The 14,192-nt window shown below is 38.5% G+C and overlaps 1 protein-coding gene across 6 annotated transcripts in view; it reads left to right on the top strand.

Moving 5' to 3' along the window:
- MYO1B (myosin IB) overlaps positions 1-14,192 on the top strand; it is a 121,645-nt gene that overhangs the window by 51,085 nt on the left and 56,368 nt on the right. For all 6 annotated transcript variants that reach the window (XM_075093912.1, XM_075093916.1, XM_075093914.1 and 3 more), the window contains exons 4-7: positions 253-347; positions 3,524-3,628; positions 7,951-7,997; positions 10,621-10,684. In XM_075093912.1, coding sequence (XP_074950013.1) covers positions 253-347; positions 3,524-3,628; positions 7,951-7,997; positions 10,621-10,684 — 311 coding nt within the window. The remainder of the gene's footprint in view (positions 1-252; positions 348-3,523; positions 3,629-7,950; positions 7,998-10,620; positions 10,685-14,192) is intronic.

Below are 14,192 nucleotides of genomic sequence, written 5' to 3'. Positions count from 1 at the left end.
TATCTTTAGAAAAAGTTGGAGATTATGCTTGCTTCTTCCTGAGGAAAGTCTAAATGAGCCACTGAGAAAAAGTATCCATTTTGCTTCTGTTGGTCTTCATATTCTGAAAAGTGAATGCTTCACCACTTACAGAACATTATGACTTGGGTTTTTTTTTTTCTTTGGTCCACCCCCACCTGGATGCAAAGGACAGATTGTAGTTGTTGGTATTTGTTTTACCTAATTCTCAGTTGAGTCTCTCTTACTTTGCAGCTTTGCTCTGTCAGATGAAGCATACAGATCTTTAAGGGACCAAGACAAAGACCAGTGTATCCTCATCACAGGAGAGAGTGGAGCTGGAAAAACAGGTAATAAGCAGTTCTGATCTTACTGAAAAACATTCAGACTTAAACGGAGTCTTGCAAAGAGATGCTAGAGTCTGTAAGAGTTGAGAGATAACCGGTATCTTTTTGTGTCTAGCGACTGCAGAAAATGAATGCTGTCACGCTTGTTGCTATAGGTGTGAATTTATATAAACTAGTGTTTTTTTCACATTGTCATCATGATGCAGTCCTATCGTGTGTTGCTACAGTATCCTCATCAGTATGCAAAGTCATACTAAAGTCATGCAGCTTTGTGATGGAGTATTGCAAGGGCCAGAAAACTTTTAGGCTGTCCCTGTGGGAATCATGAAGATTGAGAAAACTGAATGCTCTTGGTCTTCTAGACTGGAAGACAATCCTTTGATACTTTTTCATGTCTTTTAGTACATATATACATTTAAACTGGATTGTGCCATTTATCCAAGGAAAATAAATAATAGTAGCTGATTACTTTGGAAAATTCATCAGTCTCTTGCATGCTGTGCTCAGCTGCAATTCTAAGATTGGCTTGTGTACCAGAACACTCTGTTTCTCAGGCAAAGCTGAAATTGCCTTGAAAATAACTGCTAATTTTTTAAACTGGAATGGTAGAAATCAAGTGAGCATTGCATAACTGCAGAACATTTTAGGTAGACCTTAAAAAAGAAAGAAGCTGGTTATTTTCCGAAATAGCAATTTAAAACTGACGTGACTTGCAAAAGACACAGCAGGTATGAACGCATATGTCTGTTTCTATGTAATTTAAGAGATTTTTCCTTTGAATCTCAGAAAATGTGGAGCTTTTTATCCTTATACTGAGCAAGACTTAAAATGGGTAACAAGAAGTTGCTTTCCAAGCCTTTTGTGGAGGGAAAAAAAAAAGTGTAGCCTTCATCTCTGTTTTCCTTTGCCTGATTAGTGGCATCCAGTTGAGAGGTCTTGCAGTCTTGTAATATAATCCTCCTTTTCAGTTCAATAACATGAAAAAAGACATGTATGTTCAGTAAAAGTGTATATTAAAATAATCAAGTTCTTATTAATCTGATTGTTAGGGATCATCTCTAGGAGTTCAAACTTTAGAAAGGAGTTCTGTACTGGTATTGTTTAAAGTCCTGATTTTCTCAGGAACTGTGAATTATCAAGCACCTCATACAACTGAGGTCCACCTTTTCTTCATCTATTGATTCAGTTGAAAGGTGTAGCAGTGGTTGAGTTTCTGAACTTCTCTATTTGTAGAAAATATTCTGATAGATTCAGATTTGTATAGAGATTTTGACTGTTCTGTAATTTTTGTAGCCATATGGGACATAATATGAATTACTCTTTATAAAGGTAAGTATGGAATAATATAGGGTTTGAAATTCAAGTCAGTAATCTACTTAGAATCTGTGCTATTCTCTCTCTAACATTTGATGTAACTACTGCTGCTGAAATGGGGCTATGAGTTAGGAAGTCAGGTTTCTACTGAAAAAGAAATAAAAGCGGGGTGGGGTGGGGGGTGGGTGGTAGGGTGGGAGAGGGGAGGAAGTTCCTGAAGTTGAGGAAGCAAACTTGTTAGTACAGATCCTATATAACTCTGGCTTAGATTTTTGGTAGCCAGAACATTTGACATATTTGGGCTGGAAGAACTGAAACTGAGCTGTCATCAGTTGGGTTTTTTTATTTACTTCCAATTTTGTTCTTGTTTCACTGTGTGTTTATATTGCTAATCGACAGTAACATTGTGCAAGAAAACATGGGACATTACCAGAATGAGTGGGGTATTTAAATGTTTTTAGATGTTAAGGTGATGATTCCCTTCCTAGTATCTTCTTTGGACCAAACAGACTTCCTAATAAAAGAAAGAGCCTTTATTTTCTTTCGGTGATGTTCAAAGCCTATCTTGAAGTCACTGTGTGTTGTCTTTGTGCATATTACTTCATAATACCTTATTTTCTGCTTCAATGCTTTCTTTTCTCAGTGATTGAGTAGCTCTAGTTAAAGATGTTGACTGCTGTAGGAAATATTTAAAATCAAATAATTTGGTAATTCCAAGCTCTGATGAGAATGGATTCTTGAAAATGAGAGCTGGGTTTGAGGTGTGATTAAATGAGATGAGAGGCCTTGTGGACACATCTATAATTGTTGCTCCTTGCATGCTTCCTCTGTTGCAGGTTTGCTCAGTTGCCTCTACAATATGAGATAGTGATTTAATACTAGCAGACAAATTTGATTAAATAGGAAAGAATCAAAATCCAAGGAATAACTTCTTGTTTGTCAGTTCTTTCCTGAAATAAACCCCTTGAATTTGTAACAGACTTCTGAAGAACAAGTAATGGGTCCTTTATGAACACTGTGTTGAGTTGATAGGGATTCTAGCTGTTAGTAATTACATTGTATATCAGCTGATATTGCCTCAAATTTCACTATCTTACATCATACTAAATATCACAGCCTGTTTATAAATAGAATCCTCTTTTGGCTGCTCTTTGTCCTCACCAGCAGAAACATAAGGGTTTGTCGGCTTTTATAATATTTGCTTCTGTCTGTGATTGACACCCATATGAACCCAGCTTTGAGAGTCCAAAAATTGTTCCAGACTTTGTTAAAAGTTTGTACCTTCAAATTAGTTTAATTGTTTAATTTCTCTATTCATTATATGTTGAAACAGACTGCATTATGTTGTGTGATGTTGAATTGTGGTTACTCCTTTACTTGTAGTGTACTTCACAATTGCAATTACGTGTGTACAGTGTTGTATGTTTACGCTGGTGTTATTTTATATCTGCTGATATAAACTGATTGAATTTTGCATCTTGCAACTGCTTGGACCTATTTTTTTCAAGCTAGATTAAAACATTTCCAGTGTGTCAACTAGGGATAATGTTCTTACCTTACTGAATGCCTCATACTGAGGCTAAATGAAAAAGTAGTGGGTAATGTGCCATATCCATTGGTGGCTTCTTTAGCTTGAGAGTGCTCTAGTTATTTAAGTCTGTAGGGCTGGTGATAAATGGCACGGGTCTCACAGCAGGATATGCTCCTTCCTCATTTCCAGATGGTACAACAATGTAGAAGAAAACCGAAGCGAACTGTGCTTACAGTTCCTGTCTGGCATGGTAAAAATGTTATGGAGTCTGCAAATCATTTTATGGCCTATTTGCCAATACTTATGACTGTTTTACTTTGCCTTCTTCCCACAGAGGCGAGCAAACTTGTCATGTCATATGTAGCTGCTGTGTGTGGAAAAGGGGCAGAAGTTAATCAAGTAAAAGAACAACTTTTGCAGTCAAATCCAGTTCTTGAAGGTAAGATTCTAATTGAGCATGTATGAGTGTATTATGTCTGTGTGTATCAGCTTTCCTGATGAGCTGGTTTGGAAAACTGTACCTGTTGTTATTTCATTGTTATTTGGTGTCCAAAACCATAGGAGATGCTTTCTGTGAAGACAGCTACAAGATTTTATTCAGTTACAGAGAAGGTTTTCTTGACAGTTCAGGGAACCACAGGCCTCTCAGCCTGACTTCGATGCTGGGGAAGGTTATAAAGCAGATCATCTTGAGTGCCATCATGCGGCATGTACAGGACAACCCAGGTGATTGGGCCTAGTCAGCATGAGTTTATGAAAGGCAGTCCTGCTTGACTAACCTGATCTCCTTCTACAACAAGGTTACCCGCTTATGTGGATGAGGGAAAGGCTGTGGATGTTGTTTGCCTGGACTTTAGCAAAGCCTTTAGCACAGTTTCTCATAGCACTCTCATGGAGAAACTGGCTGCTCATGGCTTGGAAGGGTATACTCTTTGCTGGGTTAAAAATTGGCAGGATGGCTGGGCCCAGAGAGTTCTGGTGAATGGAGCTAAATCCAGTTGGCAGCTGGTCACAAGTGATGTTCCCCAGGGCTCAGTATAGGGGCCAGTTCTGTTTAATACCTTTATTGATGATCCAGACAAGGGGATCAAGTGCACCCTCATTAAGTTTGTAGATGACACCAAGTTGTGTGGGAGTGTTGATCTACTTGAGGGAAGGAAGGTTCTATAGAGGGATCTGGACAGGCTGGATCGATGGGCCAAGGTCAACTGTATGGGGTTCAACAAGGCCAAGTGCTGGGTCCTGCACTTGGGTCATAACAACCCCATGCAACGCTACAGGCTTGGGGAAGAGTAGCTAGAAAGCTGCCTGGCGGAAAAGGACCTGGGGGTGTTGGTTGACAGCTGGCTGGACATGAGCCAGCAGTGTGCCCACATGGCCAAGAGGGCCAACAGCATCCTGGCTTGTATCAGGAATATTGTGGCCAGCAGGAGAAGGGTTGTGATTGTCCCCCTATACTTGGCACTGGTGAGGCCACACCTCGAGTACTGTGTTCAGTTTTGGGCCCCTCACTGCAAGAAATACGTTGAGGTGCTGGAGCATGTCCAAGGAAGGCAAATGAAGCTGAGGAAGGGTCTAGAGCACAAGTCTTATGAGGAGAGGTTGAGGGACCTGGCGTTGTTTAACCTGGAGAAGAGGAGGCTGAGGGGAGACCTTATCGCTCTCTACAACTACCTGAAAGGAGGTTGTAGCGAGGCAGGGGTCGGTCCCTTCTCCCAAGTAACAAGTGATAGGATGAGGGGAAATGGCCTCAAGTTGCATCAGGGGAGGTTTAGTTGGATATTAGGAAAAATTTCTTCACCGAAAGGGTTGTCAGAGATTGGAACAGGCTGCCGAGGGAAGCGGTTGAGTCACCATCCCTTGAGGTATTTAAAATACATTTGGATGTGGTGTTTAGGGACATGGTTTACTGGTGGACTTGGCAGTGTTAGGTTTATAATTGGACTCGATCTTAAAGGTCTTCTCTAACCTAAATGATTCTATGAGAAGAAAACTGTTTCCCTCATGAAGCAAGAGCTTAGGAAGTTAAGTCAAATTTCCCAGACTTCTCCTGCTGCTCTCTGAGGGCATATACTTTCTTAACCCTAACTCGATGATGCTTGGCTGTATCAAAAGACTTAACTTCAGTTCAGCCCCTCTGACTCATTTCCTTCCAGATTATATTACTATAGTCTCTAGAAAACAAGCAAGCACTGTAAAGCATTATTTTTATTTTAGGAAAAAAAAAAGTGAAGAAATGGATCTTAGAAAAAACTAAGCCAATGCATATGCATGCCTGTTGTTCCCCAAGACTTCTTGTTCCCTGGGTCTGGTGACTCTGTTGGCCTGTTTTCCTGACAACTGCCTTTCCTGCTGTCCCATGAAAGACTTCTCATATTTTTTAATTAGTCATTTTAATTTAGACATTGGCTGCCAGAAACAGGATCTTAATTTTTCCTGGAGATAAGATATATGATCCTCAAAGCTTGCAGTTTTGTCCCATTGTCTAGTAATTGCCTTCAGAAGTGCCTTAGCTAGCACTGACTTATTCAGGTCTATTGTGTTGATTCCTGGCTTGGCCTTTCCCACAGTTGTCTAAGCTATTACAGTGCCAAGGCAAATTCTCATGACCGCTGTAGAATAATTTTGCATTATGGCAGATGATATGCAGTGTTTGTAAGACTGTTGAGTGTCAACATTTTATTTACTGCCTAGCTATCTCTATCTATATATGTGAGGATTTGGAGTTTATAGGGAGCAAGCACTCTACATATTAAACAATGAGAACGGTGGCGGGGGAGGGGGTTCATAAAAAAAAAGGGAAGGGAATGCAGAAGTGGGCTGAGAGCAGTGGTAAACCAAATGGGTAAAATGTGGTAATTGACTGTACACAGGCCAAAAATTGTAAGCAAAAAATCGTAAAGAAAGGATGAAATGTTAAAATTTAAGAACAAAAAAAATGCTGGATAAGCCTTTCTTTGATGATCAGATATGTTCCACTAAAATCCAAATGGGGGGATTGCAGTCTTCCATTGTGTTGGATTCACAGCAGAGAGCTGTGTTGCTTTTATCTCTGTCCTGGAAGGCAGATTTCAGATGTAGACAGAAATAGTGTGGGAAGTATGGAGGCTTTTCCTGCCAAAGCTGGGTTTCTCCTCAGGGACTGCCAAATTTGTTGGATATCTTTTTGGTTTGTGAATCTTTGTTTTAATGCAAGGGGAATAGAGTAAGCTTACAGAAGAGTGCCTTATCATTTTAAGGTATTTGTTCTACTTGGTGCGGTAGTAGCTACCCATTTAGATTTTTTGGAAGTTAGGACACTGGATTATTTCACGAGGCTGCTGAACAAGCCTGGCTGCTTATATACATTTTAGACAGAAATTAAGCATTTGTGGTTAGATTTGTTTTTCTTCGGTTACGTAGTTCTGTTTCAGTTGAGCTGCAGTGCAAGAAAATGACATAAATATTACATATGCATAATTTATCTTATGGGAATTCTTTTTTTTTAAGTACAGTTGCTACTGTAAATTAACTTTTAGAAACAATGAACTTAAAGGAATACTGAGGAATGTGTCTTGTGCTTTATAATAGAACATTTGTGCTTGTATCTGTGCTGTTATCAATGACTCTACTGTTCAGCACTGTTTAAGAAAATGCAGCTCAGAGATTTGGTTGTTGAAAAGATGATTTATTGCAGGGCATAACGATTTTAAAAACAATTCTTTCACTTATCCGTGGCCTTCAAGAGCAACAAACTTTTCGGTTTGGCTTCAGTTCTTTGATCAAGAATAAGTCTACTCATGCAAGTTTGTTGAAGCTTAAAAACATGTATTTATTTCTTTCCAAAAAACATTGACTTGACTTGATCTTTGAAAACATATATGCTATATAAATAAATATAGGGATAAATAAAGCCTCCTGTTGGAGTAGGAATGCTATTTTTAATAAAGCAGGGGACACTCCTGTTTGACTCGGGGTGCTTTGACATTGTGCAATGTTAAGAGCTTGAGTTGTCCTCCAGTGTGTGTTCTTGGCCTGCCTATGTTCTAAGCTGGTGGCTGCCCATCTGAACATGGCCCTGGGAAGTCCTTTTTTGGAGAGTTTTTGTTGTCTGAAAACTTGAGCTAAAGAAGTTAAATCCAAACTATTCAAAAAGCTAGTTTAGGTCAACCTCAAAAGAGTATTTTAAACTTTCTTTGTAAATCAAACTTATTTCAGCTGATTAATATTCAGTTTAAGCTAGGATAAATGTGTTGGAATAGTGTAAATAAGTCAGTTTCAAAGCATTGTTTAAGCTGTCCTGTGCAAATAATTTTTAAGTGTAATTTCTTCAATTCTGGCCTCCTCCATCTCTTACCATCTTCAGTTCTGGGAAATAAGATTAATTTCTTTCTCTGAACTGAAGAGAAAGAAGTGTTTCCTATGTTTAAAGTTATTTGGGTAATAAAAATTTTAATTTTATGATTCAGACCCCAAGGATATACGTTCAATCCAGGTGCAGTTTTGTCTTGGAACCATTTCCCCTTGTATATTTTTCTTTCACATTTTAAAATAAAGGAAGTGTTGATACGAAACTGCTTTGGACTTCCATAGGTGTTTCCTCATTTGTAATCTTCTCTGCACACTCCATCTATCCCCAGTGACTGATACCGATGCAATGAACAGGTTATTGTTTTTCAGAAATCTATGATTCTTTAAATATATAAACAGAGATAATTTAGCATTTAAATATTTTTTTTACTGATAGATTTGGTTATCGTGTTTGTTTTTCTTTTTCTCCAGCTTTTGGAAATGCCAAAACTGTAAGGAATGACAACTCCTCTAGATTTGTAAGTATTTTCTTCAAGGCTGAATTTGAATTTCTTTTAGGAGAGCATGTTACATTCTTGGCTGTCTCTGTTTTACCTGGTGTCAGCCATGAAGGCACCTGTAAGGAAGGAATGAATGATTTGGAGAGAGAGCTTTCCTGTAGTTGTCTGAGGTTTGGATAAGTCAAACACCTTCAGTAGCAATCAATATTTCATTTTGTACATTCAAGGACATTATCCTTCCCCAATGTGTTAGTAGTGCATTATTAGCAGTCAACCCTGCTTTTAAAAGATGCTCAACCTCCTTGTCAGAAATCTTTTTTTTCTGGTGTGGGCATAGTGTTCTGTGGAGAATCAAAGTACAGGTTAAAAAAAAAAATTAGGTTCTGACAGTCTGTGACTGGATGAAAACATAATTACAGCACAGCTGGATTCTTTAATTTTCTGGCACTGGTGGCTTTAATGTCAGTGACCATGTGTCTACCAACTGGTCTGCTTAGCAAGTTGATCTTTGTGCATGGTGCCATTTTCCATCTATGTGTATAAATTTTTTTTGTTACAGTTTCTACTTCAGGTTCTCATTTTCTCTCTGTGATGTTTCAATCTGTGTTTACAACTTTAGTTTTAATATAAACATTTGTAATATTTTTTTGCATGTATTCTTTATAATCAACTGATTACTTTTGGGGGTTTTTAGCATGAAACTGTATGTTAAGCTATAGTCATTGACAATTGAAAAAAAAAAAAAGGTTGAAACTAGAGTTGGGAGATTCAGAAATGTGAGCATCCTTCATACTTTCTCCTGCTAAAATCAGAAGACTGAATGTAACTTTGTGTGCAAATTTGCTCACTTGTGTGCAGAAGACTAATACAGAGTGAAATGTGTGAAGTAGACAATAGAAGACAAATCAGTACACTGGAAAAATGATGAGTCATGAGTAGAAGCACATGGATAAAAGCCTTGGCATGTGGTCGTGGCTTTTTTTCCACATGGGAGACTTCTCTCCACTTCCGTTCTGATTCTTGAGGGGTTTCCACACAGCTATGAATGCTCCTTCCGCTGCTGTCATTGCCTGTGGTTGTGAACAGAGCAAAGGGTCTTCATCGCAGGCCCTGCAGGCTCCACAATGTCCATACAAGCAAGGTCAGGGCCAAAATTTGAGGCACTGTAGAAAATTTTTTTGGTTAGAAAGGATAGGAAAAAAACTGCAGCTGAAAGAGATGACGTACTACAGAAAGGAGGAGGAGGCAGCGAAGAGGAGAAGAGGTGCTATTTGCAAACTGAAGCCTTTCCAGGACAAATTCCAACGAACTAGTATTTTGCCTTTCAAGTCCTTGCTTATAAACACAAAGCTAAAAATACTTTCGGAAACATCCAGCTGGCCCAGTCCTTGAGAAATTAAAATTTAATTATCTGATTTAATTCTTTATCTCAGAAATTTGAATCAGCTGAGAATTAACTTCAAACAAGAAAGTACAAGTACTTTCCTGCCTAGCCTGCCCCAGCTGCCACCAGAACAGAGTTTAAGTAGAGTCAAGCCAATCTTGACAAAATACCCAGTAAATTAGAAAATATCTTTGAGGGAGTCAGTGTAAAGTGCTTGGTTTTTATGTTCTGTAATTAAAATAAAAAGAGAAAGGAAAAAAAAAAAGAAAACTCTTCCTAAATGCAGTCAATAAGGAAGTATAAACACCAGGCTTCTCTTTTCAATAGGTTGTTTTTGTCCTCTGTTAAGTAAGCCCGGAAGGTGGTGAGAAAATTTCTGTGTGGCTTGTGGAATTTTGTTGAATTACTACCAAGAGTTTTTATCTTTCTAAACTTCCTTGCCAATGTGCACCGCTTTTGCCTTTTCTAGACAGTATGGGTCTGTCCGTTTTGTCACTGTTAAATGTAGCTGTTACTACATTAAACACTTGTCATATAAATTAAAATGATGCAAAGACCAGAGCGATTTTGTGTAATGTGGAAAAGTCAAACAGAAGTCAAGGAAACACACTGTGCCAGTGCAGCTAAAAATGAAATCGCCTTTGCAGTGACAGTCTGTCAATTGTTGCCTCTGGTCTCCTGAGTTACGAGGCAAAGAGTTCAGTGGGAAAAATCCATCACTTTTACAAGGCAGGCACACGCTTAGGGACAGACACCCCACAATTACTAACAGTAATCTTTGCCAGCCAGTCCTTCAAGCCAAACTGAGCGGCTGTCCTTTAGCTGCCTCAATTCATGCTCCGAGAAGATTTTTACACTGAGAAAATAAGTCTGTGTGGAAGGTAATTCTTCCTGCATTCTTCCATTAATAAGCATGGTAATACCTACAGGGCCACAAGTGTTGTTTGGTGCTCTTGGCGTTCTGGTGAAAGTTTGTGTAACGTGGTTTTTCTTCGTATGACCTTAGAAACTGAGAAAATTACTGGGTTGCATTACAAATCTGATTAAAGCTAATTCTCTTTAAAAAACTCTGGCTGTGATAATGCAATTGTCTTAGAAAATTTGAATCGTTTTATGTTTTTCAGAATTTGACAGAGTGTGCAGGAGGTTGCCAGGTTACTCTTTCAGCCTGTAAAAATGACCAACTAACTTCTTAAAAAATGTCTTGAGCAGTTTTTCTTAAACTGAACTTAGTCTTAAAACATGTTGCTTTCACAGGGCAAATACATGGATATTGAGTTTGATTTCAAGGGTGACCCACTTGGAGGAGTTATAAGCAACTGTGAGTATTACTCTTGATATCAGCATATTAACAGCTTAAAATGTTTTGTTACAAAAGGAAAATGGTTAAATTATTGAAAATATCCGCTGCGTTTGTCTAATTGAATCTCTCTCCATTATGTGATAAATGCTGCTTTTTAATTCGATTGTTGTTTTGGTGCCGAATAGTGTACCTTAGAGTAAGTGAAAACAGACTTGGAAGAAGTAAGCATAAATAGTGAATGTACTTTTACTGTATGTTTAAAAGATAGTGAGTAATGTGTGTGGGTTTGTATATTGTCTCTGAAGCTGCTAGCAGATGGGTAGGGGTATCTGAGGCCCTTTTTATACTTGAATCCCTGGGATCGGTTGTGTTACTTGACTTGATGGGTCATGTATTTATGGTAAATGATGTCTGAGAATACACGGTTTTGTAAGAGTGGTACAAAGTATGCTGGAGAACACCATGAGGTGGGTGTGCTTATTTGGAATCAAAGCATTCTGAACTGACTTTAACATACCTCACAGTGTTGGAAAAGGCTTATCATGAGAGAAGATGAACAGCTGTTGAGTTTAAGGAGGGAAAGGTGGCCTCGGAGGCTGTTACCTGACATAAGGATGCTGCTATGAAATCTATAACAAATCGGAAATTTTAACCAGCTCTCTGTTGGGAAGAAAGAGACTGGGGTGTCCAGGATGCTTTGACTTGCTTTCCTTTTGAGAGTTTGAATGCAGCTTTTAAAAGAAATTGTTCTTCTGTGCTATATAAAGCTACGTTTGCTTGTTTTTCTTATTTTTGAAAAGGGATGGAGGAGGGCAGTGAGTGACTATACTAGGTGTCACTGACCTAGCCCTGACCTCACTTCTCAGTCAGCCAAATTGCTGTTTCTGAAGACTGACTTTTGGCTTCATTGGCATTTTACTGGTTGTGAAATACTAAGAATCATCCAAGCTGAACTGAACTCTCTCTGTATAATATAAACATTTTAAAACATTGTGAAGAATTTCACGCATAAATATAGATTTTGGGTTTTTTTTTTCATAGGGCAAACATTTTTTCTGGACCAGGTCACCTTTTGGAATTGTGCCTGGAAGAGCATGATTTCTGTGACAAGAGTACATCTTGAAACTCAAAGCAGTCACTGTTGAAGTGTTTATGGCTGTCTATTAACTTTGACATTTGACAGTCAACAAAATTACAGGCCAAACATACTCAATGTATTCATCAATAATTCAATGTGAACAAAAAGGTTCTAGCAGGCTAGCTGTTGTGTTTGTTTCTTTTTATTTTGCATTCAAAATAGACACATAAAAAATGAACCCTCCTTTGTAGAGTAGACATTCAACAGTTTGTCTTTGAAAGTACTGTGCTGAGTCATCTAATTAAAATATTGTGTCATACCCAAAGGCGATCCAAATAGTTACTCTATAGTTTATCTGCCTTATAAATATTTTCACATTGTAATTATAACATTACATATAATTATAATGATGTGATGATATATGTATGTCAAGGGCAGATGTATTTTTAGATCTTCCTAAAAGATGCCTATTTTAGGCATTGTCACCGTCTTCTCACATTTAATAAATAACTAATAGCAAGAAGATGAATTTAAACTTAAAAATAAAGACCTTATGCGTAAGCCCTATTGCAGAAAAGATGTTGCTTGTTGAACTATGAACACCCCATACTTGACAGGGTATGCCACAGGTAAATACTGAGTTCCTGTAGCTGCATGTTAATAAAACTCATCTTTGATTTAATGTTAGCGAAATTTCATAGTCCATCCATCTTTGTTTAAAAGAGAGTTTGGATTCTGTATGGTTTTACAGCAAGTTTGTTGTCCTGCCTTAGATCTTTTCTGCACACCTGCAGCATTGCATTGCAACAGAAATGTTTCTGCTGTGAGATATCACCATTGTGGAGATCTTGGGGGCTTAAGTGCTTTTACACCACTTACAATTTACTCTGGTTTTAGTCAAATTTAGGATTTGTCATCTTAATTCATCAAGTAGGAAGTCTAGTGGTTCTGAAGTTTCCTATCCTTAAAAAGGAACGTATGATTACTTTGTTCATAAATTGTCATGGTTTAGCCTCAGTTAGCAACTAAGCACCATGCAGCCACTTGGTCACTCTCCCCACCCCAGGAGGATGGGAGAGAGAATCAGAAGAGCAAAAGCAAGAGAACTCCTGGGTTGAGATAAGAACAGTTTAATAATTAAAATAAAATTGTAATAGTAATAATGGTAGTGATAATAATAATGACTATGGTAATAATAATACTAATAATGATAACATAATAAAAGGGAAAATAATGAGAGAGAGAAATGAAGTGCGGAAAAAAGAGAAAAAAACCACCAAACCACAAGTGATGCAATCGCTCACCACCCGCTGACCGATGCTGCCAGTTCCCGAGCTGCGATCGCTGCTTCCCCTGGCCAATTCCCCCAGTTAAGATACTGGGCATGACATCATATGATATGGGACATCCGTTTGGCCAGTTTGGATCAGCTGTCCTGCCTGTGCCCCCTCCCCTCCCGGCTTCTTCTGCACCTGGCAGAGCATGGGAAGCTAGACGAGTCCTTGACTAGTACAAGCACTACCCAGCAACAACTAAAACATCGGTGTGCTATCAACATTATTTTCATACTAAGTCCAAAGCACAGCACGATGCCAGCTGCAGTGAAGAAAATTAACTCTATCCCAGCTAAAACCATGACATAAATATTCTTTGCTTTCTGACCATCTGTTAGTTTGCTGTTAGTATGATGTGAAGATGATGTAATATTTTGATGAAACTTCAATAGTTGCATCTGATGAGCTTGATTGCCAAACATCCGTGAAAATAGTGGGCATTTTGGATCACAGCCTATGTCACCAAGCTGTATTTCATACTGCGAGTGGCTAGAAGCAGACACAGTGAACATCTAGTTTATTTTGGTGGTAAGAAGGGTAATGAAGATAAGCTACTAGTTTTATCAGACTGGTAAAGATACGCAGAGACCCATTAGGCTAAAAGGTCTTGTTTGAAAAGGTCTGGTCTATCCTACTCTGAAGTGCTGTGAAGCTCTGTGAAAGGCTAGTCAATCTGCCTGTGACCCTTCATGTAGCTTTTGTGACCTTCCCTTGGGCCATTCTCCTGGTGCCCTTTGATGAGCTCTTACTTCTTAATGACAGGGGTTCACCTACAAGTGAACCTTTCATGGGATGGAGCTTGAGGGTAAAATTATCATGGCAATGCATACTGCATATCTGTCTTGTCCAGTTTGCAGTGAATGGAAACGTCCGTGGGCTTTAGCAGGAGCTGATAGATCTGAAATGTTTAATGTGCTGTAAATGGAAGGGTAAATCTTTTGAGTAAAATTAGAATGGGAATAATGAAATGGAATGGATCATAATGGAAGAGCTTTGTAACATCTATTATGTCAGAACTGGTATGTTCCCAAACTGAAGATAATTTTATGTTTGAACAGTGTAAAATACATATAGACACATTACATAAACATTGCCTGGCTGCTCAGAGCTTCTG

Source organism: Phalacrocorax aristotelis, chromosome 5, assembly GCF_949628215.1.
Source record: "Phalacrocorax aristotelis chromosome 5, bGulAri2.1, whole genome shotgun sequence".
In the NCBI taxonomy this organism is placed as follows: domain Eukaryota; kingdom Metazoa; phylum Chordata; class Aves; order Suliformes; family Phalacrocoracidae; genus Phalacrocorax; species Phalacrocorax aristotelis.
Note: the sequence above shows the minus strand (reverse complement) of the source record. Positions and strands in the feature narration are given on the sequence as shown.